The 24,781-nt window shown below is 48.2% G+C and overlaps 1 protein-coding gene across 6 annotated transcripts in view; it reads right to left on the reverse strand.

The window, feature by feature from the left end:
- Positions 1–402: 402 nt before the first annotated feature.
- Positions 403–24,781, reverse strand: part of shprh (SNF2 histone linker PHD RING helicase) — a 228,095-nt gene continuing 203,716 nt past the window's right edge. For 3 of the 6 annotated variants that reach the window (XM_085996776.1, XM_085996777.1, XM_085996773.1), the window contains 2 exons: positions 8,031–8,111; positions 403–6,169 (listed from right to left, as the gene is read on the reverse strand). In XM_085996776.1, the coding sequence (XP_085852902.1) occupies positions 6,070–6,169; positions 8,031–8,111 (181 nt within the window). In that variant the 3' untranslated portion in view covers positions 403–6,069. Of the gene's footprint in view, positions 6,170–8,030; positions 8,112–13,135; positions 13,306–13,405; positions 13,601–24,781 lie in introns of those variants that run through there. The other 3 variants (XR_015079506.1, XR_015079507.1, XM_085996774.1) reach the window with 3 other exon arrangements.

Consider the following 24,781-nt stretch of genomic DNA (forward strand, 5'->3'; position numbering starts at 1 on the left):
CCTAAATTTAACAGAACCAATACAGGTCCACAATCCCTTATCCGCAATTCGAAAAGCTCTGAAAACCGAAAGTTTTTTCGTGGGCGTCATTCGTGTGCACGACATGACCCGAGTGGCGCCAAACATGACCCGACGCTTGACCCACGCAGGTGTGAGGCGTCAGTTGTGTCTCAGCGCTGCTACCAGTCACACGTGCGTCTGCTGCTGATATTTTTTGTTATTTTGTGATTTTGAGTTTAATTTCACTGTGAAAATGTCAAAGAGCTGCAGATACCCCTACCGTTCTGAAATCCGAAAAATTCCGAATTCCGAAACACATCTGGCCCAAGGGTTTCGGATAAGGGATTAATAACCTGTACTACCAAAGTGGTGCCCTGACAAAACAGTACAACTAACTCAGAGAATGTTGCAGCAAGTTTTTAATCAGTATTTTATCTATAAGTATAGAGAAAACAGAAGGGACCTTCCGTCACGAGTTTAGTACCACTAAAGAGAGCAGCCAGGAAAAGAGTAGACAGAAAAGAGGATTGATAAATGATGGACTCACAGGTTTCAACACAGTAACATCGGTAATTAACTCAATGGACTCCGCAGATTTACAAAAACAATTACAAACAGTAGGGGAAAAGTTGAAGGAGGAGCTAAGGGAGGATCAGGTAATGGCGGGACATCATACACGAAATAGAGGATCATGCTAAAAGAATTAATGATCTGATTAGAGAAAACAGAAATGCCTCTGATCAAGCAGCCCATAATGATGTATGCGTTATGTATGGGAATTGGCTGATTGAATAAACTAGGGAAAACCTTCAGACCATCAATAAGGGACGCCTCCCCATTTGGGTCACGAATAAACACTTATCAGGGCTATCCAGTTATTACGATGATGCAGAACTATGTACGATCAGGTGTTTGATTAGGATCCACCCTGTCAAACACGAATGCCACGAGGTAGGGAGTCAAAGGTTGATGGGACTAATACTACAAATTCCTAGTCTAATGAATCGAACTAATAAGTCAAGTGAGCACCTCTCAACGCCATTATTATACGTTGGTGCAAGGAAATAAAGGCATAGCCGAGGAAATTCCAGACATCGAGATTGAGACCCACTGGTGGGATATAGGAACAAATATGGAAATTTCTCCTTGGATTAGAATAATTTCCCATGTACTGGTCATAGCCCAACTCATAGTACTAATATGCTTACTACTATACACCTGTTACCTGAAACATCTGATGTCTAATACCCAATCACGTTTAAATATGATCACAGCCCAAAATACCTTAGAGTTACACAAACGAAAGGGAACTAATCCGTATGGAAGAGTTTAGTTTTGAGGGGTCGGCAAATGCCTCGCCCTCAAGATAGGGATTTGTAGGATAGGGTGTATTTGTATGATTTAGTAAAACATTTTTGTATAACTATGTGAAATTGTATGTTAAAAGCCTAAAAGCCTGTATAAAATGGTGAATGGCTGAGTGAAAAGCAGGATGGGAAATTGTGCTAACCTGACTGAAACTAGCTCCGTTTGCATTTACTGAAGTAATGGAATGTAATGCTAAGTTTATGGAGACTATCAGGGAGGTGGTATTCAGTAATGTGATAGAAAAGAGATAAGAGTTGAGAAGAGAGAGATAAGAGTGGCACCCCTCAGTGATAACACTATAAAATGGACAAATTGTTTAGACAACATCTCAGGAAATGGTTTTTGGAAAGAGAATATCTAAAGTTAAAAGGGCCCTTTGATATGCACAAAGCGAGTCCGAGTGGGATCAACAAGGTCAAAAAACATGTATTGGTGTCGGATAACTGTTTGCAGTCACGTAGGAAGAGGGGAAAAAGGTGTGTAAAGATACATGTAAAGATGCGAACCAGAGTTGAAGAAGCTTCAGTCGACAGAACACAGCAAGAAACCAGAGAAGCGAGCTTCAGTTGCGAGAAAACAGCAAGAGACAGTCGCTCGGAAGGAATGCCGAGGCTCAAACGAACAAACATAGAAACATAGAAGATAGGAGCAGGAGTAGGCCATTCGGCCCCTCGAGCCTGCTCCGCCATTCAATGCGATCATGGCTGATCATCCAAATTCAGTACCCTGTCCCTGCTTTCTCCCCATATCCCTTAATCCCCTTAGCCTTAAGAAATATATCTAACTCCTTCTTGAATATATTTAATGAACTGGCCTCCACTGCCTTCTGTGGTAGAGAATTCCACAGGTTCACCACTCTCTGGGTGAAGAAATTCCTCCTCATTTCAGTCCTAAATGGCTTACCCCTTATCCTTAGACTGTGACCCCTGGTTCTGGACTCCCCCGCCATCGGGAACATCCTTCCTGCATCTAGTCTGTCTGGTCCTGTTAGAATTTTAAAAGTTTCAATGAGATCCCCTCTCATTCTTCTAAACTCTAGCGAATATAGACATCCTTGCTCCTGAACGCGAATCGTCTCGCTATGAAGGCCAGCATACCATTTGCCTTCTGCACCTTCAGCGACTGGTGCACAAGACTGTGACTATCTCCTTGTTAAGTATTACTTCTTTGTACTGGATGTTTAATGCTTAATAAACCTGGTTTACTTATACACAATATACCTGTACCCACAGTGGTTTGTGTAGTCATGGACAAATTATTATAAGAGCTTTTGGAAGCTGCACCTGATTGGAGACAGCAGCGGCGGAAACAGCGCCGAGCTGATTGGAGACACCAGCGGCGGAAAATAAAATGGGGGATAAAATGCCGACACCAGAAGCGGCGGAGCATAAAACAACGGGGGAAACAGTGTCGACCTGTTTGGAGACACCAGGAGCAGCGGAACATAAAACAGCGGGGGAAACAGCGTTGCCCTGACTGGAGACACCAGCGGCGGAATATAAAATGGGGGATAGAATGTCGACATTATTGGAGACACCAGGAGCGGCGGAGCATAAAACAGCGGGGGAAAGAGTGCCGACCTGATTGGAGACACCAGGAGCGGCGGAGCATAAAACAGCGGGGGAAAGAGTGCCGACCTGATTGGAGACACCAGCAGCGGAACATAAAACAATGGGGGAAACTGCGCATACCTGATTGGAGACACCAGCGGCGGAAAATAAAACGGGGGAAAGAGTGCCGACCTGATTGGAGTCACCAGCAGCGACAGAGCATAAAACAGCGAGGGAAACAGCGCCAACCAGATTGGAGACACTAGCGGCGGAGCATAAAACAGCGGGGGAAACAGCGCCGACCTGATTGGAGACACAAGGAGCTTATCAGAAAACAGCGGGGGAAACAGCGGTGACATGATTGGAGACAGAAGGAGCGGCAGTGCATAAAACAGCGGGGGAAACAGCACCGACATGATTGGAGACACCAGCCCTGCTCCAGAGATTTAGCGCAAAGATCTAGGCTGACACTCCAGTGCAGTAATGGGGGAGTGCTGCAGTGTCGGAGGTGCCGTCTTTTGGATGAGACGTTAAACTGAGTCTGCTCTCTCAGGTGAATGTAAAATATCCCATTGCACTATTATGAAGAAGAGCAGGGGAGTTATCCCTGGTATCCTGGCAATATTTATCCCTCAATCAACATCACATTGCTGTTTGTGGGACCTTGCTGTGCACAAATTGGCTGCCGCATTTCCTACATTACAACAGTGGCTGCACTTCAACAGTACTTCATTGTGAAAGAGGCTGTATAAATGCAAGTCTTTCGTTCTTTCTTTCATTGCCCCCACTACCCAAACTCTCCCATCTCATTATCTATTAGTAAGCTGGTAGTTTCTTCCAAATATTTATCATTCAGTAAATAAATTCTTCCAATATACATATTTAAAATCTACTTTTTTTTTTTTTTTTAAACAGTTATAACATCTCAAAGTACTTGGCCTTCTCAGAGTTGATCTTATATTAAAGACATAGTAGGAAGATTTTCTCTGTTAGCTAATGTAACATCATAAAAGGAAAGTACGAACATGTATACAACTTCAGTACAAACCTTCCACCATAGTTTCAATGTTTCACTACAGACCTTCCCCCATAGTATTCACTGTTTCAGTACAGACCTTCCCCCATAGTATTCAATGTTTCAGTACAGACCTTCCCCCATAGTATTCACTGTTTCAGTACAGACCTTCCCCCATAGTATTCAATGTTTCAGTACAGACCTTCCCCCATAGTATTCACTGTTTCAGTACAGACCTTCCCCCATAGTATTCACTGTTTCAGTACAGACCTTCCCCCATAGTATTCACTGTTTCAGTACAGACCTTCCCCCATAGTATTCACTGTTCCAGTACAGACCTTCCCCCATCGTATTCACTGTTTCAGTACAGACCTTCCCCCATAGTATTCAATGTTTCAGTGCAGACCTTCTCCCATAGTATTCAATGTTTCAGTACAGACCTTCTCCCATCGTATTCACTGTTTCAGTACAGACCTTCCCCCATAGTATTCAATGTTTCAGTGCAGACATTCTCCCATAGTATTCAATGTTTCAGTGCAGACCTTCTCCCATAGTATTCAATGTTTCAGTACAGACCTTCCCCCATAGTATTCAATGTTTCAGTACAGACCTTCTCCCATCGTATTCACTGTTTCAGTACAGACCTTCCCCCATAGTATTCAATGTTTCAGTGCAGACCTTCTCCCATAGTATTCAATGTTTCAGTGCAGACCTTCTCCCATAGTATTCAATGTTTCAGTGCAGACCTTCTCCCATAGTATTCACTGTTTCAGTACAGACCTTCCTCCATAGTATTCAATGTTCCAGTACAGACCTTCCCCCATCGTATTCACTGTTTCAGTACAGACCTTCCCCCATCGTATTCACTGTTTCAGTACAGACCTTCCCCCATAGTATTCACTGTTTCAGTACAGACCTTCCTCCATAGTATTCAATGTTCCAGTACAGACCTTCACCCATAGTATTCAATGTTTCAGTACAAACCTTCCCCCATAGTAGTCAATGCTTCAGTACAGACCTTCCCCCATAGTATTCAATGGGCCAAAATTTGCTGTCAAAATAATTGCAAGACTAATGGTGCTCGCCAGTATTTATGCATAAATGGTACAGCAATTTCAGGTGAGCAGCAGATGTGCAGTTAAATGTAAATATCCAAAAGTTGCTGTCTGAGTTGCGCGACTCCACCGTTAGCTTCGCGAAAACGGCATCTTGCTCTTAGCCTCCCCATTTGGTGTTTTTTTAAACGCTGCATTTGCCCATTAATTACCCATTAAACTCGCCACAAAAATCAAGTCTAGTCATTTCAAATACAAGTACCCATTTAACGACTTGGTAAGCGTTAATTACTGCCAATCAACCTCTCTGGCATTAAAAATTCACTATTACAAATGTGGAGTCTCATTCCTTCAGGTTTTTAATTTTTGGGTGAGATTTTAAAAAATGTCAAATTTTTCAGTTAAAAATATTTTTTCTTACTTTTCTTTTCTGTCTATTTTTACTCTCTCTCTTAATTCAATGTATCTTTCCCTCTATTTCTCTTTCTGTACTTGTTTTGACATTGAATTCACGCCCTTTAATTAACCTTCCTCAGTCCTTGTTGTGTTTATTTCCCAATCCTTAAATCTCATTGGTTAAGCAGATACACTGTTGCTTGCCCTGTTCACTCAGGTCCCAGATGCCGTTTCCCTCGCTGCGCCGTTATCAGATCGCACTTTCTGCAACTTATTGAGCAAAGGTTTTTTTTGAGCTAAAGGATGCAGGGGCAAGTCTAACTAACGAGAGACACCGTTAGATGCTCTGCTACAGCCAAATTTGGGCCAACTATTTCACTCTCAACCTTCCCCATTGTAACTCAATGTTTCATTCCAGACCATGCCCCTTCACACAGTATTGAACATGTCACTAGACATTCCCCATTGTATTCAACATCCGACATTAAGATTTATTAACAAATAAAACAAGAAACCAATTTCTGTGCCTTAATTCAATTTCACTCATAGTTCAGGTTTGTTTCAGTTTCATTATTGTCTAGGTGGAGCTCGAGCTCTTTTCTGTATAAAGCTCAGACTCCACAATAGATAATACAGCAGTCAGCGTACGTTATTAATCTTCAGCATATAAGTCAATGAGCCTCTTTCATTCATGTGTAGTCCTTTCTTCCTCCGAGAAGAGATCTGCCAGGTCCCCCACAGTCAGGACAGAAGCTTCTGACTGTACAATCACCGACTTGTTGTGACTAAAAGCCAATTCAGAAAGAAAAATCAGATTAATTAATTTCTAAATCATGGAACAATTGCAAAATATGGAAGTATTTTTTTCCTTTACTCAAAGAAAGAACTTGCATTTATACCGCGCCTTTCGCAACCTCAGAGCTTCACAAAGTGTTTTACAGCTAATTAATTACTTTTGAAGTGCAGACACTGTTGTAATGTAGGAAATATAGCAGCCAATTTGTGCACAGCAAGCTCCCACAAACAGCAATGAAATAAATGACCAGGTCATCTATTTTAGGCGTTGGCTGAGGGATAAATATTGACCAAGTCACCAGGAGAACTTCTTCGAAATAGCATACTGAGGGAGCGCTGCACTGTAAGAGATGTCATCTTTCAGATGAGATGTTAAACCAAGGTCCTATCTGCCCTCTCAGGTGGACGTAAAAGTTCCCATGGCACTATTTCGAAGAAGAGCATGGGAATTCTTCCCTGTGTCCTGACTAATATTCATCCCCCAACCAACATCACTAAAAAAACAGATTATCTTGTCATTATCAGGTTATCGACCTCATTCTGTAGAACCAATGGGGCTTGGGATAGACTCCAATAACAACTTGCATTTATATACCGCATTTAACATATTAAAACATCCAAAGGCGCTTCACAGGAACGTTATCAAACAAAATTTGGCACCGAGCCACATAAGGAGATATTAGGACAGCTGGGTCACAGGTTTAGGGAGGGAATTCCAGAGTTTAGGACCTAGGCAGCTGAAGGCACGGCTCCCAATGGTGGGAGTGATTAAAATTGGGTATGTGCAAGAATTGGAGGAATGTAGAGATCTGTAGAGCTGGAGGAGGTTACAGAGATAGGGAGGGACAAGGCCATGGAGGGATTTGCAAACAAGGATGAGAATTTTAAAATCGAGGTGTTGCCGAATTGGGAGCCAAAGTTGGTCAGCGAGCACAGGGGTGATGGATGAACGGGACTTGGTGCGATTTAGGATACCGGCAGCAGAGTTTTGAAGGAGTTCAAGTTTATGGAGTGTGGAAGATGGGAGGCCGGCCAGGAGAGTATTTGAATAATCGAGTCTAGAGGTAACAAAGGCATGGATGAGGGTTTCAGCAGCAGATGAGCTGAGGTGGTGAGGGGGGAGATGGAAGACGGGTGAAGTTACGGAGTTGGAAGTAGGCGGTCTTGGTGATGGAGTGGATATGTGGTCGGAAGCTTATCTCAGGACGTCAAGGTTGCGAACGGACTGATTCATCCTCAGATAGTGACCAGGGAGAGGTATGGAGTCAGTGGCTAGGGAATGGGGACCAAAACCAATGGATTCTGTCTTCCCAATATTTAGTTGGGCGAAGAACACACTACTAAAGCAGGCACTAACCTAGCCCTTTGATTGGTTCTGACTGTATAAGCTAGAAGTTTCATTGAAGAAAAAGTCTCATTTGAATTTTGTAGCAATTTTGGATGCATTATCACAGAAATCACAGAAACCCCACAGTGCAGATAGAGGCCATTTCGGCCCATCGAGCCTGCACCGACACATATCCCACCCGATCCCCGTAACCCCTACACCAACACATATCCCACCCTATCCCCGTAACCCCACATATTTAATCCCCCTAACACTAAGGGTCAATTTATCATAGCCAATCAACCTAACCCGCACATCTTTGGACTGTGGGAGGAAACCGGAGCACCCGGAGGAAACCCACGCAAACACGGGGAGAATGTGCAAACTCCACACAGACAGTCACCCGAGGCCGGATTCGAACCCGGGTCCCTGGCGCTGTGAGGCAACAGTGCTAACCACTATGCCACCGTGCTCCCATTACACAAATGGAAATATAAACCTTAATATGTGGAAATTGAACACACCTTTTCTCAGTACTTTTAAGCATACTTTGCATCCTCTCCTCTATCGTCGCTTTAATTAGAAACCTATGAACAATAGTTGGCCTAGAAAGAGACAAGAGAAATGATTACCACATTACAACAGTGACTACACTTCAAAAAAAAAAGTATTTAATTGGCTGTAAAGCACTTTGAGATGTCCGGTGGTCATGAAAGGCGCTATATAAATGCAGGTCTGTCTTTCTTTCTTTATGATTACACATCACAAAGAAATTCAAACACTGTGTAATATTTACAGAGCATCAGAGAGAAACCTGGGTTCATATCAAGCTCCTGTTAAATAGTCCTCCACTTTCTTGAGATAGATGGCAACCGTTGATAATGGTGTCACTTTTCCAGTTCTGGCGAAAGGTCATTGATCTGAAACGTTAACTCTGTTTCTCTCTCCACAGATGCTGCTTGACCTGCTGAGTATTTCTAGCATTTTCTGTTTTTATTTCACATTTAGCTAACATCACTGACAAATGTTTTACATGGCAAAGCCAGTCCATTGGGGATAATTCTAAGCCAGGGAACGTATAGTGGGGGAATGCCTAAGTGCTGGGGCAAAGCTAATCAACAGCGCAGGGAGCTGACTGCATGCAATACTGAGGGGTTAGCTCAATTGCATAATTACTAATAGCTGTTGAGTAGCTTTGGTTTGTGGATAGCCTGCAAAATCGTGCTTTAGTTAACGATTTAATGGGATACCATGTAAGTGGCCATTTACAAGGCTGGAAAAGGACAAGCATTCTTAAAGAACAACAACTACTTGCATTTAACTTGCATTGTCTTTAACGTAACAAAACATCCCAAGGCGCTTCACAGGAGCAATTATCAAACAAAATTTGACACTGAGCCACTTATTAGGGCAGGTGACCAAAAGCGTGGTCAAAGAGGTAGGTTTTAAGGAGCACCTTAAAGGAGGAAAGGTAGAGAAGCAGAGAGGTTTAGGGAGGGAATTCCAGAGCTTAGGGCCCAGGCAGCTGAAGGCACATAAGAACATAAGAAGTAAGAGCAGGAGTAGGCCATACGGCGATTCGCGCCTGCTCCGCCATTCAATAAGATCATGGCTGATCATTGACCTCAACTCCACTTTCCTGCCCAATCTCCATATCCCTTGATTCCCCTAGAGTCCAAAAATCTATCTATCTCAGCCTTGAATATACTCAAAGACTCAGCATTCACAGTCCTCTGGGGCAGATAATTCCAAAGATTCACAACCCTCTGAGTGAAGAAATTCCTCCTCATCTCAGTCTTAGATGCCCTACCCCTTTTCCTGAGGCTATGCCCCCTAGTTCTAGACACTCCAGCCAGGGGAAACAACCTCTCAGCATCTACCCTGTCAATCCCCTTCAGAATCTTGTATGTTTCAATGAGATCACCTCTAATTCTTCTAAACTCCAGAGAGTATAGGCCCATTCTACAATCTCTCATCATAGGACAGCTCTCTCATCCCAGGAATCAATCTAGTGAACCTTCGTTGCACCGCCTCCAAGGCAAGTATATCCTTCCTTAGATAAGGAGATCAAAACTGTGCACAGTACTCCAGGTGTGGTCTCACCAAGGCCCTGTACAATTGTAGCAAGATTTCCTTACTCTTATACTCCAACCCCCTTGCAATAAAGGCCAACATGTCATTTGCCTTCCTTATTGCTTGCTGTACCTACATGCTAGCTTTCTGTGTTTCTTGCATGAGGACACCCAAATCTCTCTGAACACCAACATTTGAAAGTTTTTCACTATTTAAAAAATATTTTGTTTTTTTATTCTTCCTACCAAAGTGAATAATCTCACATTTCCCTACATTATACTCCACCTGCCACCCTACTGCCCACTCACTTAGTCTATCTATATCCCTTTGCAGACTGATGGGGAGGCGAGTTTGGAGGCGGGACAGTTGGTAAAATTGCAAAAAGTGAGTGCGGGTTCGGAACCCGCCTCCAACCTGCCTCCGCGCAACTTTGCCGGAGGCGGGCTTCAGGAATGCGATTCGGTCCCGCCTACAAGAAGCGGGATAGGCAGTTAAGACCCTTAACAAACGCTTAAGGGCCTCTGTAATCCTATTTTGCCAGGCCTTTGTTATTCTGCCACATTTACAGCATGTTGCACGCCGCTCCTAAACCACGCCAGTTAATCCTGGCGGGTTGACAAGTGGCTGACCTCCTCACAGCTGCAGCTCCACCATAAAAACGGAGGTTTCAACAGGGATGAGTTGGAGGTGGCAGAACTTTTGTTGCACAGATCTTTGAGCACTTTTTCCAAGCCTACTGAAGTCGGAGGTGGTGCAGCTGAGGTCTATCTACTTTGGGACTCCTGGGAAAACCCTCTCCCCACTTGGACTGAGCGCTTCCCCAACGGAGGTATCTACCAGCAGCATGGGAAACATTTATTTCCTTTCATCATGGACCTCAGATTTGGATGAGGAGCAGCCACGGCAGCAGCAGAACAGCAGCAAAAGCAGCAGGAGCGCCAACCTCCTGCTCACCCACCTGATGGTGCACAGGGCAGAAGGCGCAGCACGTTGCCACAGAAGATACCCTCATCTCAGGGTTTACAGACAGAGGATGAGCTTCCTCAATGTGAGTGAGCAGCAGTGCCAAAGGAGGCTGAGACTTTCGCGAGAGGTTGTCGGAGACGTCTGCGCAATGCTGCACCAACACCTGGAGCCCAGAGGATCCAGTGGACACCCCTTACCAGTGGCTGTCAAAGTCACCACCGCACTCAACTTTTTTGCTTCAGGCTCCTTCCAGGGATCATCAGCAGACATCAGTGGCATCTCCCAGTCGGCCGCCCACAGTTGCATCATGCAGTTTACCGATGCCCTCTTCGCAAAGGCACACAATTACATCAACTGTTCAACTGATCAAGCAAGTATAACCACGCGTGCGGTTGGATTCGCAAATATGGCAGGCTTGCCAATGGTGCAGGGCATCATAGACTGCACACGTGGCCCTTAGGGCACCCCATCACAACCCAGCTATTTTTGTCAACCACAATGTGGAACTTCCAAAACCGCAATCACAGAGGCCATAACGTCAATGGGAATCAGGGGGAAAACGCTCCACTGGCTGGAGTCATACCTAGCACAAAGGAAGATGGTTGTGGTGGTTGAAGGTCAATCATCACAGCCCCAGGACATCGCTGCAGGAGTTCCTCAGGGCAGTGTCCTAGGCCCAACCATCTTCAGCTGCTTTATCAATGACCTTCCCTCCAACATAAGGTCAGAAATGGGGATGTTCGCTGATGACTGCACAGTGTTCAGCGCCATTCACAACTCCTCAGATAATGAAGCAGTTCATGCTTGCATGCAACAAGACCTGGACGACGTTCAGGCTTGGGCTGATAAGTGGCAGGTAACATTCGTGCCACAGAAGTGCCAGGCAATGACTATCTCCAACAAGTGAGAGACCAACCACCTCCCCTTGACATTCAATGGCATTACCATCGCCGAATCCCCTATCAACATCCTGGGGGTCACCATTAACCAGAAACTTAACTGGACCAGCCACATAAAAACTGTGGCAACAAGAGCAGGTCAGAGGCTAGGTATTCTGCAGCAAGTGTCTCACCTCCTGACTCCCCAAAGCCTTTCCACCATCTACAAGGCACAAGTAAGGAGTGTGATGGAATACTCTCCACTTGCCTGGATGAGTGCAGCTCCAACAACACTCAAGAAGCTCGACACCATTCAGGATAAAGCAGCCTGCTTGATTGGCACTCCATCCACCACCTTCAATATTCACTCCCTCCACCACCGGCGCACTGTAGCTGCAGTGTGTACCATCTACAAGATGCACTGCAGCAACTCGCCAAGGCTTCTTGGGCAGCACCTCCCAAACCCGCGACCTCTTCCACCTAGAAGGACAAGGGCAGCAGGCTCATGGGAACACCACCACCTCCAAGTTCCCCGCCAAGTCACACACCATCCTGACTTAGAAATATATCGCCAATCCTTCATCGTCACTGGGTCAAAATCCTGGAACTCCCTACCTAACAGCACCGTGGGAGTACCATCACCACACGGACTGCAGCGGTTCAGGGCGGCGGCTCACCACCACCTTCTCAAGGGCAATTAGGGACGGGCAATAAATGCTGGCCTTGCCAGCGACGCCCAGATCCCATAAATGAAAAAAAAAGTTTGCCATCACCAGAGTTGACAAAGGGATGGCATTTAATCATTAAACATAAAAAAACATCCAAGTGACTGCCCGTGTGACTAACTGTGTTTTATCTTCCTCTTACGTTTGCTCCTTCATGACCCTGTGGCTTCAGCAGAAGTGGAAGCCCCTTGCTCACTTTCATGCTGCTCCTGCTTCGACATCTTTGGCGGGCGTCCTCTGGGTTTGCGAGCCTGTGAGGGCTCGCCAAAAGTCTGCTCCTCCTGTGGCTGTGCAGGGGCTGAGATGCCCATCTCAGTTGGGCGTGGACTCTGGTGGGGCTCTGACTGAGGGCAACACGGAAGTGTGAGCGCTTGGAGAGGAGCCCCCACTTCCTCGTTCTCTGCCACCAACATCCCTCTCATGGGTCAGCCCCACCTCAGCACCTTGCTGCACATCAGAGAGGCCATCAGGACCCGTGTCTGCACTGGCAGTCCTACTGCTGAAGACTTCCATGAAGCTCTGGTCTTTCTGATCAATAGTTGGCCATCGCTCCTCCAGAGATGTCAGTCTATTCTGAACATTGACCATGTTTTCAACACTCTGGCGACTTATCTCCTCCATGACCCTGGCCATCGTCTGCAGAGATACCACGGAGCTGGACATCGCTTCCATGGAGGTAGCCAACCTTTCCGAGGAGATGCGCTCAGGCGCCAATGACCCCACAAAGGCTCTGCTCATATTCAAGCTGGACTCCTCCATCCTCTCCACACACGCAGTGACCCTGGAGACAAAACCTGCCAGAGACTCCTGCACCTGTTCCTGGAGTTCCAGCACTGCTCTCCTTCTGGATGGATCCGGAGGCACAGGGTCGACATGCAGCTGAGCAGAGCTAGGAGAGTCCTGCGACCTCCGACGAGGACCCTCCATTGCTGTCCCTGCCTCTACCACCTGCTGATGCTCACTTGTGAGCTGTGATCCACCAGGTGATAACACTACTCTATGTCCCGAAGGTCCCACCGAGGTGTGCGTATCTGCGCTGGTGCTGGGTGCGCTTACATCTGCTGACGCTGCGCCCTCAGAGGTTGCAGGTCCCTCTGAGGAGTCTTCCGGCTCAGGCTCTTCCTCCTGGACAGTGGGGAGGGGGTCTGTCGATGGTCCTGTGGGGGAGTAAAGGAATGAGTTAGAGATGTTACGGTAGTGTGGCCTGCACATGCAATAACGCAGATGATCAATTGCCATTCAATAAATGTACATTACCAGCCATTTTAGTGACTCCTGCAATGTAAAAGAGATGCAAAAGTATTCTGTCACCAGCTTGCTCTGCTGCGCCCGTCTGTCCGTCCCCCACTTCCACCTCCACCTCAGCGCCACCTCTTCAGCATTGGTCAAATGGGCGAGGGAAGGTGGCCCTCCAGTCTTCGCCCTTTCCCTTTTATTGTGGCCTCTCTTTTCCTGCAATGAGGGAGACAAGTGGAGTTTGAGTGAGAATGATGGAGTGAGTGTAGAGAGTCCAGAGCATAGATACTTAGAAGGAGACAAAGATGGAGTGAGGTTCCATTTCCAAGGGCTTTCCCTGTGTGTTGTTAGTCGTTTTCATTGCATAACATTGATAGGGAGTGTGAGGGCAGCATAGTCAAATAGTGAAGTGATCGTGTTCATAGAGAGGGATCGTTAAGGGTGCAAGGGTTGTAAGGGTAAAGTGGGATGTGTAGGAGGAGGTTGACAATGCAGAGTGCTGGTGATGAGAGGAGAAGGGGAGAGAATGAGGGTCAAGCTGATGGTATACTCACTTTGGCTGATCTTACATTGAACCTCTTGCTGCACACAGATCTGGAGGTTACATCCCGTGCCAGCTGCACCCACACAGCCTTGGTTTGTGTGGGAGGCTTCTTCCTCCCAGATGAGGGGAAGAGCACCTCCTTGCTAGCTCTTACCCCCTCAACCAAAATACTCAGAGATTCATCTGTAGAACCTCGGGGAGGCCTTGGCTCTCGAGTTGGCCATCTCTTCTCAACGCAAAAGTGTGCAGCATCCACAAAACAGCGGTGAAATGAGCCAAGGAAGCAAGCAGCCCTTAAATGAAGCTGCGTAAGTGATGTCAGCAGAGGCGAGTTTCAGTCCAAAAAGAGTAATTGACCCAGGGGAACCCTCACGCCTGGAGTTAATTGGGCAATTAGGGGAAAATCCCAACTTTTTCCCCACCTGACAGTGGAGGCGGGTTCGGCACCCGCCCACCCCCAAACCACCTCCAATGGGAAAATCGCCGTTTATTCCTACTCTCTGTTTTCTGTCTGTTAACCAATCCTCTATCCATGCTACTATATTACCCCCAACCCCGTGAAATAACCTTTTATGTGGCATCTTATCGAAGGCCTTTTGGAAATCCAAATAAAATACATCTACTGGTTCCCCTTTATCTACCCTGCTACAGGAAACTTTGTGATATCCGGCACCGACGGGACCGAGCTGTTGCCGTCCCATCAAAACTGCCGGACAAACCGGCGCTAATGTTAAAACATACGGAAGCTTTTGAGCTCCGTATCTAGCAACAAACCCTGCAGCTTCTAAACAGTCGGCCGTAACTTGCAAGCGTCTCTGTAGCTAAGCAACAGCTTTAGCTAGACCTTGCAGAGCCTGACTAGTGAAAAAAAAGCAACGAAAAGGAAAAAAACTTACTGAACCGACTCCTGAATTTTGCCGGTGGCTCGAGCATTCCGGACAGTTAACCTCCGGATAAACCAAAGTTTCCTGTAGTTACATCCTCAAAAAACTCTAATAAATTTGTCAAACATGATTTTTCTTTCATAAAACCATGTTGACTCTGCCTAATCATGTTATGATTTTCTAAGTGCCCTGATACCACTTCCTTAACAATGGATTCCAGCATTTTCCAGACAACTGATGTCAGGCTAACTGGCCTGTAGTTCCCTGTTTTTTCTCTCCCTCCTTTCTTGAATAGCGGTGTTACATTTGCGACCTTCCAATCCGCTGGGACCATTCTAGAATCTAGGGAATTTTGGAAGATCAAAACCAATGCATCCATCATCTCTTCAGCCACCTCTTTTAGAACCCTAGGATGTAGGCCGTCAGGTCCAGGGGATTTGTCGGCTTTTAGTCCCATTAGTTTCTCTAGTACTTTTTCTCTACTTATATTAATTATGTTAAGTTCCTCACCCTCATTAGACCCTTGGTTCCCCACCATTTTTGGTATGCTTTTTGTGTCTCCTACTGTGAAGACAGATACAAAATATTTGTTTGACGTCTCTGCCATTTCCTTATTCCCCATAATAATTTCTCCTGTCTCAGCCTCTAAGGGACCAACGTTTACTTTTGCTACTCTCTTCCTTTTTACATACTTGTAGAAGCTCTTACAATCTGCTTTTATATTTCTTGCTAGTTTTCTCTCATATTCTGTTTTTTCCCTTTTTATCAATTTTTTGGTCAATCTTTGCTGGTTTCTGAAACTCTCCCAATCCTCAGGCTTACTATTATTCTTTGCAACATTATAAACTTTTTCTTTCAATCTGATGCTATCCTTAACTTCTTTAGTTAGCCACGATTGGATCACTTTTCCTGTGGAGTTTTTGTTGAGAATTATGAAATATTTCTTTAAATGCTAGCCACTGCTTATCTACCACCATACCTTTTAAACTATTTTTCCAATCTGCCTTAGCCAACTCGCCCCTCATACCTATGTAATTGCCTTTATTTAAGTTTAAGACTCTAGTTTTGGTCTTAGGCAAGTCACTCTCAAAATTAACGTGAAATTCTATCATATTATGATCACTCTGCCCCAGAGGATCCTTTACTATGAGATTGCTAATTAACCCTGTCTCATTACACAGTACAAGATCTAAAATAGCCTGTTCCCTGGTTGGTTCCATGACATATTGTTCTAGGAAACTGTTCCAAATGCATTCCATGAACTCGTCCTCCAGACTACCTTTGCCAATTTGATTTGTCCAGTCTATATGAGATTAAAGTCCCCCAAGATTATTGCATTACCTTTGTTGCATGTTCCTACTATTTCCTGATTAATATTCTGTCCAATGGTAGTCTGTCCAATGGTACAGCTACTGTTAGGGGGCCTACATACTGCTCCTACCAGTGTTTTCTGCCCCTTGTTATTCCTTATCTCCACCCATACTGATTCTACTGCCTGATCTTCCAAGCCGAGATCCTTTCTCTCTACTGTCCTTATGTCATCCTTTATTATCAGGGCTACACCCCCTCCTTTTCCATTCTGCCTGTCTTTTCAAAACGTCAAATACCCTGGAACATTTAGTTCCCAACCTTGGCCACCTTGCAACCACGTCTCTGTAATGGCTATTAGATGAAACCCACTTATCTCTATTTGTGCCACTAGTTCATTTATCTTGTTACGAATGCTTCGTGCATTCAGATAAAGTGCCTTTAATTTAAATTTTTTACCATTATTCCCTGCTTTGAACTTATTCTCTGCTGCACTGCTACCGTTAAAACTCTCTGGCCTAGAAATTCGGTGGGCTGCGCCACCAGTTAGCGCCTAAAGAGGGCTTTAGCGCCACTGGCCACGCTTCCCGCGATATTTAGCTGGGGCGCTAATGGTGGCGTTAGCCTGTAGCGTTGCGCCGCCACCGATGACGTCATCGGTGTGCGCAGCGCCCCGCTACCGCCCCGATCTCGATATTCGGTAGCGCCCGCCTCTGTAGCGCCATTTGCAAATCGCGCCTGGTTCACGGGGCCTTCCTGTGGCGGCAGTGGCGCAAATTAAGGTGGAGGTGCGGGGCGGCCATTTTTTTCGGCGGCCACCTGCCAGCACCTCCGTCCCTGGCCTCCTGATCTCCCCTCGCGGCAGTGCCGGCTGTTTTCCGAGAGCCCGGCACTTCTCCTTGGTGCCGGGCTCTTTTGCCGGCACTCGCGATCTCCGATCGCGCTGGTGCAGGCCCCTCCCCCTTAAGAATGGGAGGAAGGCCTGCAGTACCGCAGCGTGCCGTGCCGCAGCATGTGGTGCTGCGGCACGTTGCGCTGCTATATTCAGTTTCAGCGCCCTAAGAGGGACGCGAAGCGCCTCAAGCCTCGCCCTGTGTCCCTCTTGGGGCGTTCAAGCTGAATTTCCGGCGGTCGCTACTGCTCCGATCGCTGCGCTAATTCCGGCGCCCAGGCGAACTTGGCGCCCCGTTTGCGGCCCCACCGAATTTCTCCCCCTCTGTCCCTTCCTGTCACACTCTGCTTTTTTTTACCCAAATCGCTACACTGCTCTATTGCCCTGACCTTTCTCTTTTTTACCCAAATCGCTACACTGCTCTATTGCCCTGACCTTTCTCTTTAGATTTCTAAATTTCCCCTCACCTGACCCCTCCCCCCTTTTTTAGTTTAAAGCCCTATCTACAGCCCAAGTTATTCGATTCGCTAGGACGCTGGTCCCAGCCTGGTTTAAGTGGAGCCCGTTCCGACGGAACAGCTCCCTCTTTCCCCAGTACAGGTGCCAGTGCCCCATGAATTGAAACCCCTTTTTCTCACACCACTCTTTGAGCCGCACATTTAACTCTCTGATCTGCTTGACCCTAAGCCAATTTGCGCGTGGCTCAGGTTGTAATCTGTAGGATTCGCAAAAATCCATGAAATACAGTATACGGGTAGGGCCCCTGAAGTGGCCACATTGTGAGGCAGTTCTCATGGCCCAGTTCAAAAGGACACACACACAGTACCTAACAGCAGTCTGAGTCATCATCGATTAGAAGAATCCAGAACCTTACTGTTTTTGATATTGTAATGTGGTTACAGCAGTAAACAAAATTATTAGCACCTGGAGGTGCGCTAATCGCTGGCAGAGCGGTAACCGATCTCAGAAACCGCTGAGCACACACAAACGAAGGGACACTAATCGGATTCCCATTAGTTCGATTTGCGAGCAGTTAAGATTAATGCGCTTGCTTTTGTTAAAGCAACCTTAACAAAGGAAAACGGTTGATTTAGCGCCAAGATTAGGGCCAGAAAAGAGTATAACTGTTCAGGTAAATCGTCAGCAAGTCAGTCTAAGATTCGACCAGAGTAAGGAAGACTCCTCCGGAGACGGTTCACATCGTGAAGTCCAAGTCCAGTTACCATCAGGCGTTCGAGGACCGTGCGGAACGGAAAACAGCTCGAGGATTTCGGAGGACTTCCAAAGTTTGTACAGGAGAGCGAGTCCAGGAGCCGGTCCCATAAGGAAGGTCGGAGGTCCCGGACGACACCAAGTAACAGGGTCCAGGAGCCGGTCCCATAAGGAAGATCGGAAATTCCAGAAGTACCAAGGTCCAGAAGGGTTTTCAAATTCTGGTGAGCATAAAGGCCCAACTCTACCTAACTGACATAATTGAGGTATATTCAGTAACGGGAGGGTTTGTAACGTTAAGGGTATTTGTAAGTCAGGAGTGTGATTTATCCCTCGATGTGTCCGTGCGCTTCCCTCACCCCCGCTTTTAGCTTATCGCTATTTTAGAACTGTTTATATGCTTTAAAGTTATTTTTCTCAGTGTATAATTTAGTCCTCTGTGAGAAATGTTATTTTTCGTCTGCATTTATTCTTGCCAATTTTCTCTGTGTACATTCTCTTTCAAAAATAAAGATCGTTTTGATTTAAAACTTAATCTGTCTCATCTGACCATTTGTCTTCCGAGTCACGAGTTGGGCCAACACACAAAGGTGGTCTGGCAATAAGCCCAGTGTCTAGAACCGTGAGGGGGGGAGCGCTTCGAAACCGCTCACGAGTAGTGCGAAAATCAAAACCGATTTAGCACACCATAAGCTCGTTAAAACGACCCCTTACAGAATGGCGACCGCGGCAGGACACTGGCTACAGAAACCTTGTGTGGTGGACAAAGACTCGGGTGAGACAGATGTGATGGAAGATAAGTTAGCTTCCTACGTGTGTGGGAAAGTCAATGTAGCGAAAAAATGGGTGTATGACATGTTAGGAGCCGAGCGTCCCCTAAAGGCAGCCGCTCAGTGGACGGCTAGTAAAAAGCACCGCAAGGGCATTGAGAAAGCGGTATGGCGCATGTGTTACAAAAAGCAGGTTCTGGTACTGGACCACGCGGTGGCCAGTAAAGAATCTAAGATTAGGCATTTGTCCCAAGAGCTGCAGGAAAAGGTTGCAGCAGAAGAGAAAGTGCTAGTGGCCCTGGAAGCAATAAGCCAAGAGAGGGCAGCGATGGTCCGGGATCATCGGGGGAAAGTAGAGCACATGGAAAGCCAGGCCGCTGAAGTACAGCATGAGCACCAAGCCAGGGTAGAAAGGCTAAAGGGCAAGATAGCTGAGTTAGAGGGGAGTGCTAGTTTTAGGGTAGAACATGTTGAGTACCAAGCAAGAGAATCTAGGGAAAGAGAAAGGAAGTTAAAGGCGGAAATTAACAGTCTCACGGGGGAACTTAAGGCACAGGAGGAGAAAGTAGCCGAGGTAAAAGCAGCTTATATGGTGGCTTGCGCTCAGGGGTTTGAGGAAGCAGACCACGGCCCCTGTAGGCAGGAAATTGAAAGCCTACGTATGGAGTTGGCCAAAGCAAAGGGGATGATATGTCTCATTAGCCCAAAAATCGGCCAGGCCGAATTTAACGGCAACCCAGTCAGGGCAGTCCCCAGAACAAAACGGGTTAGGGAACCTGAGGTTGCACAGCCACCACCCCTAGCCCCTAGTTTTCCAGAGGTCTGGGAACAGGAGCAGGTGGGGGATGAAGAACTCCAGGTAGACCAGGCTAGCCCAAGAGAGAGTCAGGGACCGGGACCGGTGTACCCCGTTATACAGCGGAGGTACGGACCACCCGGTAACGACGGGGAAACTGGGGACATCCAGAACCAATTCCAGATTCCACACGGTACGCAACAATTGCGTTCCATGGTGAGCTACATCCCCAAGCTCACCATGAGGGGGGACCCTTCCCTGCACTTTAGGGAGATAGAGCAGGCGGCCTGCGTGAATGACTGCGACGAGGCAGAAAGGGCCAAAATGATGCTGTTCTCCCTGGGTAGCGATCTCCTCCAGACGCTACCCGATGAGTGTAAGAGGGGTCAGGAGAATTATGGCAAGCTCAAGGAAGAGATCCTGGAGGCCATGGGGATGAACGAGGGGAGTCCGTTCTCCCGGGTAGAGAGAACAGTCCAGCTCCCCGGGGAATTCCCGCAGGCGTTCGCGGACAGGCTGTGGCCAGTCTACCAGGATGCATGCTCGGGAATGCCGGCGCGAGCGCACCTGGACGGGGAACCGTTAGTTCACTGGCTAAGGTGCCTTATGAATAACTCCCTGCCCCGCGTTCGAATGCAGTCAATGGCTTGGTTCGACCCCCGAAACCCTCTGACCACGGAGGCGACGGTAATCCGTCAACTCACAGTCACTTTTAGAAATGGTAGAGATAGTGAAACCCCCCCGAAAAATGGGAAGGTTTGTGAGGTCAGGCCTGGTGACCAGCCCTGTAAGGAGTGGCGCCAGGAAGGGAGCTGTCCCAACCAAAGCAGGCAAACTTGCTACGGTTGCGGAAAGGAAGGGCATTGGCGCAGGGACTGCAAAAATCCTTGGAAGGACAATAGGGAGAAGGTCCCAACAGCCCCAGCCCAATCCCCGGCTACAACCCCGACCTCTGCCCCAGAAAAAGAAACGGAGCCAAATGCTCCTCAAGAGCTGCTGGACATGCTGCTAGCTTCAGTGAGATCATTGGTCCTCACAAAGGGTAAGATAGCAGCCACCACCGGTCCAGTGGTTCCCCCAACCCCTTCCCAAGGTGGCCCGCAATGACTGGAACCCGCGCAGCCCATCTATCTGTGTGCGCTCCGGTATGACGGATGGAAGAGACCGCTCGTGCAGATGGAGGTAGAGAAGGGTACGGGGACTTATCTGTTGGATACGGGGGCTTCCTGCACCGTGATTCACACGGAGAATCCCACCGCCTCACCTCTGTCTAGCGGGGTTCCATACGTCTTATCGGGGTTCACAGGGGCAGAGCAGACGGGTGCGTTCTCCAGGCCGCTCTCGATCCGCTTGGGCGCACTACACACAAAGTGGACATGTGTCCTGGCGAGATGGGACGCGGAGGGAGGTCAAGGGATCCTAGGGGCCGACTTCATCGTGGGCCATGGGATCCTCGTAGATCTCAGGAACCACTGTCTTTGGGGGGCCAATACTGGGAAGGAAAGTGTAGTAGTAGTAATCCCGGGAAAGGATGGGAAGGGAACCCTGTGTACCATGAAGCCGAAAGGGAGTTACGACCTCGGTGAAATGATGGAGGGTATCCCGGTAGTATTTAGGGCCGAAGTGCAGGCTCAGTTAGGTGCGTTCGCCACGCACAAACACGACTGTGGGAGAGTCGTCAGCTTTGAGGTCAGGGTAGATGGGGATCCCATGGCCCGGCCCCAAAAGCAGTACAACTTCCCAAGGGAGGCAGAGGCTGATATGGAGGTGGCCATATCAGCGCTGGTACAGCAGGGGGTGCTAAGGCCTATAGCCACCCATGTGAACTCTCCGCTTTGGCCGGTTAAGAAACCGGACAATTCCTGGAGAGCCACGGTGGACTATCGGGTGTTGAACAGCAACATCCCCGCATGTGCCCCTACAGTGGCAGCAGTGGCCGACCTCATTGGAAGTATTCCCGCATCCGCGACCACGTTCACGGTGCTGGATATTTCTAATGGGTTCTGGTCAATCCCTGTGCGGAGGGAGGACCAGTATAAATTTGCCTTTACTTTTAAGGGGCAACAATATACTTGGAACTGCTTGCCACAAGGCTTCCACAATAGTCCCAGCATTTTCCACCAATGCATGGCGGACAGCCTGAAGGAGTTCAGTCGTGCAGTATGTGGACGACCTGCTCCTGTTTACCGACACGGTCGGAGAGCATGGCCCACTGCTGGCTGAATTGTTGGAGCTGCTGACCCGAAAGGGGTTTAAGGTTAACCCAAAGAAGGCGCAGATCGGTCAGAAGGAAGTCAAGTTCCTGGGGCTGACCATCCGCGCCGGAGAAAGGGCCATCGATAGGGCTAGGAGGGAGGCGGTACAGGAGTTACCGGTCCCCGTCACTATAAAGGGTGTGATGCGCTATCAATTACGGAGAAAGACTGGAAGTTAAGAGAGTAACAAACAGGCTTTTATTAGCTAAAGAACGAAGGCATGCCTCTAGTGGTCGACCGGTCCTGAATGCCTGGGGAACTGCAGAGCAGCCGCCTTTATACCAGGGCATATGGGTGGAGCCAGGGGCGGAGCCAGCTGAGGCATGCACAGACAGGTACAACAATGGGCAAGAGTGAACAACAGTGAAGTGAACAACAGTGAACAACAGTGAAGTGAACAACAGTGGTTTACCACATTCACCCCTTGCTTAAAAAATGAGTCCGACGGGGTGAAGTGTATTAAAAGTTCGTATAATTAAGTCTTTCTGGGGGTCTTGTGTGCCGTCGTGATGACGGCTGAGGTGGTGCAGCTTCCGACGCTGAGTCCCGCGTGGGCCGGAGCACTGGCGTGTCGTCCTCTTGGGTGTTGAGTTGGTTGGTGATCAATGGCGGGTCACGGGGCCACGGCGTGCCGTCTACAGGGGTTAGGTATGGGTCCGTTGCCGCCGGTACATTGTGGGTAGCGGTGATGTTGGTTTCAGGGGCCCCCAAGGGTGCGAGGTCTCGTATGGAGACTGTGTCCTCCCGCCCGTCCGGGTACGCAATGTAAGCATACTGGGGGTTGGCGTGGAGGAGGTCGACCCTCTCGACCAGGGGGTCCGTTTTATGGGTCCTCACGTGTCTTCTCAGTAGGAATGGCCCTGGGGACGTCAGCCATGGCGGTAGCGATGTCCCCGATGTGGACTTCCTTGGGAAGACAAACATTTTCTCATGAGGGGTGGAGTTAGTGGCAGTGCAGAGCAGTGACCGAATAGAGTGGAGCGCATCGGGGAGCACATCCTGCCAGCGGGAGGTCGGAAGGCCCCTAGACTTTAAGGCTAGCAGGGCGGCCTTCCAAACTGTCGCATTCTCTCTTTCCACCTGTCCGTTCCCCCGGGGGTTGTAACTGGTGGTCCTGCTTGTGGCAATACCCCTAGCGAGCAGGTACTGACGGAGTTCATCGCTCATAAACGATGAGCCCCGGTCGCTATGGATGTAGCTGGGGAAACCGAACAGGGTGAAGAGGTCGTTCAGACATTTAATGACCGTGGCATTGGTCATGTCCGGGCAGGGGATGGCGAACGGGAAACGGGAGTACTCATCAATAATGTTGAGGAAGTACACGTTGCGGTCGGAGGAGGGGAAGAGGCCCTTTAAAATCAACGCTCAGGCGCTCGAAGGGGCGAGTGGCTTTTATCAGGTGAGCCCTGTCTGGTCTATAAAAGTGCGGTTTGCACTCAGCGCAGACTTGGCAGTTTCTGGTCATGGTCCTGACCTCCTCAATGGAGTAAGGCAGGTTGCGGGCCTTGATGAAATGGAAGAACCTGGTGACCCCCGGGTGGCAGAGGTCATTGTGGAGGGCCCGCAGTCTATCAACCTGTGCGTTGGCGCAGGTGCCACGCGATAGAGCATCCGGGGGCTCATTGAGTTTCCCGGGCCGGTACAAGATATCGTAATTGTAGGTGGAAAGTTCAATTCTCCACCTCAAAATCTTGTCATTTTTGATTTTGCCCCTCTGCTTGTTATTAAACATAAAAGCAACTGAACGCTGGTCAGTGAGTAGGGTGAATCGTTTTCCGGCCAGGTAATGCCTCCAATGTCGCACAGCTTCCACAATGGCCTGGGCCTCCTTTTCGACAGAGGAGTGTCTGATTTCGGAGCCTTGGAGGGTTCATGAAAAGAAGGCCACGGGCCTTCCCGCCTGGTTAAGGGTAGCGGCCAGGGCAAAGTCGGACGCATCGCTCTCCACCTGGAAAGGGATGGACTCGTCCACCGCGTGCATGGTGGCTTTAGCAATGTCCTCTTTGATACGGTGGAAGGCTAAGCCGGCCTCTGCCGCCAGGGGAAAAGAGGTGGACTTGATAAGTGGACGGGCTTTGTCCGCATAATTAGGGACCCACTGGGCGTAGTAGGAGAAAAACCCCAGGCATCTCTTCAGGGCCTTGAGGCAGTGGGGCAGGGGAAGGTCCATAAGGGGACGCATCCAGTCGGGGTCGGGGCCGATGACTCCGTGTTCCACAACACAGCCAAGGATAGCGAGGCGGGTTGTGCGGAATATGCACTTCTCCTTGTTATACGTAAGGTTTAGGAGTTGGGCAGTGCGGAGGAATTTGTCGCGGTTGGCGTCATGGTCCTGCAGGTCATGGCCGCAGATGGTCACATTGTCCAGGTAGGGAAAAGTGGCCTGCAATGCATTCTGGTCGACCATCCGGTCCATCTCCCTTTGGAAAACGGGTGACGCCGAAGGGGACCCGAAGGAAGTGGTAGAGGCGGCCGTTTGCCTCGAAGGCAGTATACTGGCGGTCCTCATAGCGGATAGGGAGTTGGTGATATGCTGACTTAAGGTCAATGGTGGAGAATACGCGGTATTGTGCTGATTGACCATATCAGATATGCGGGGGAGGGGGTATGCGTCCAGTTGGGTATATCAATTTATTGTTTGGCTGTAGTCAATGACCAGGCGCTGCTTCTCGCCGGTCTTGACGACCACAACCTGGGCTCGCCAGGGGCTGGTGCTAACTTCAATAATCCCCTCCT

This window comes from Somniosus microcephalus, chromosome 9 (genome assembly GCF_052327205.1).
Source record: "Somniosus microcephalus isolate GS21.2 chromosome 9, FLI_Smic_1.0, whole genome shotgun sequence".
NCBI classification, from domain to species: domain Eukaryota; kingdom Metazoa; phylum Chordata; class Chondrichthyes; order Squaliformes; family Somniosidae; genus Somniosus; species Somniosus microcephalus.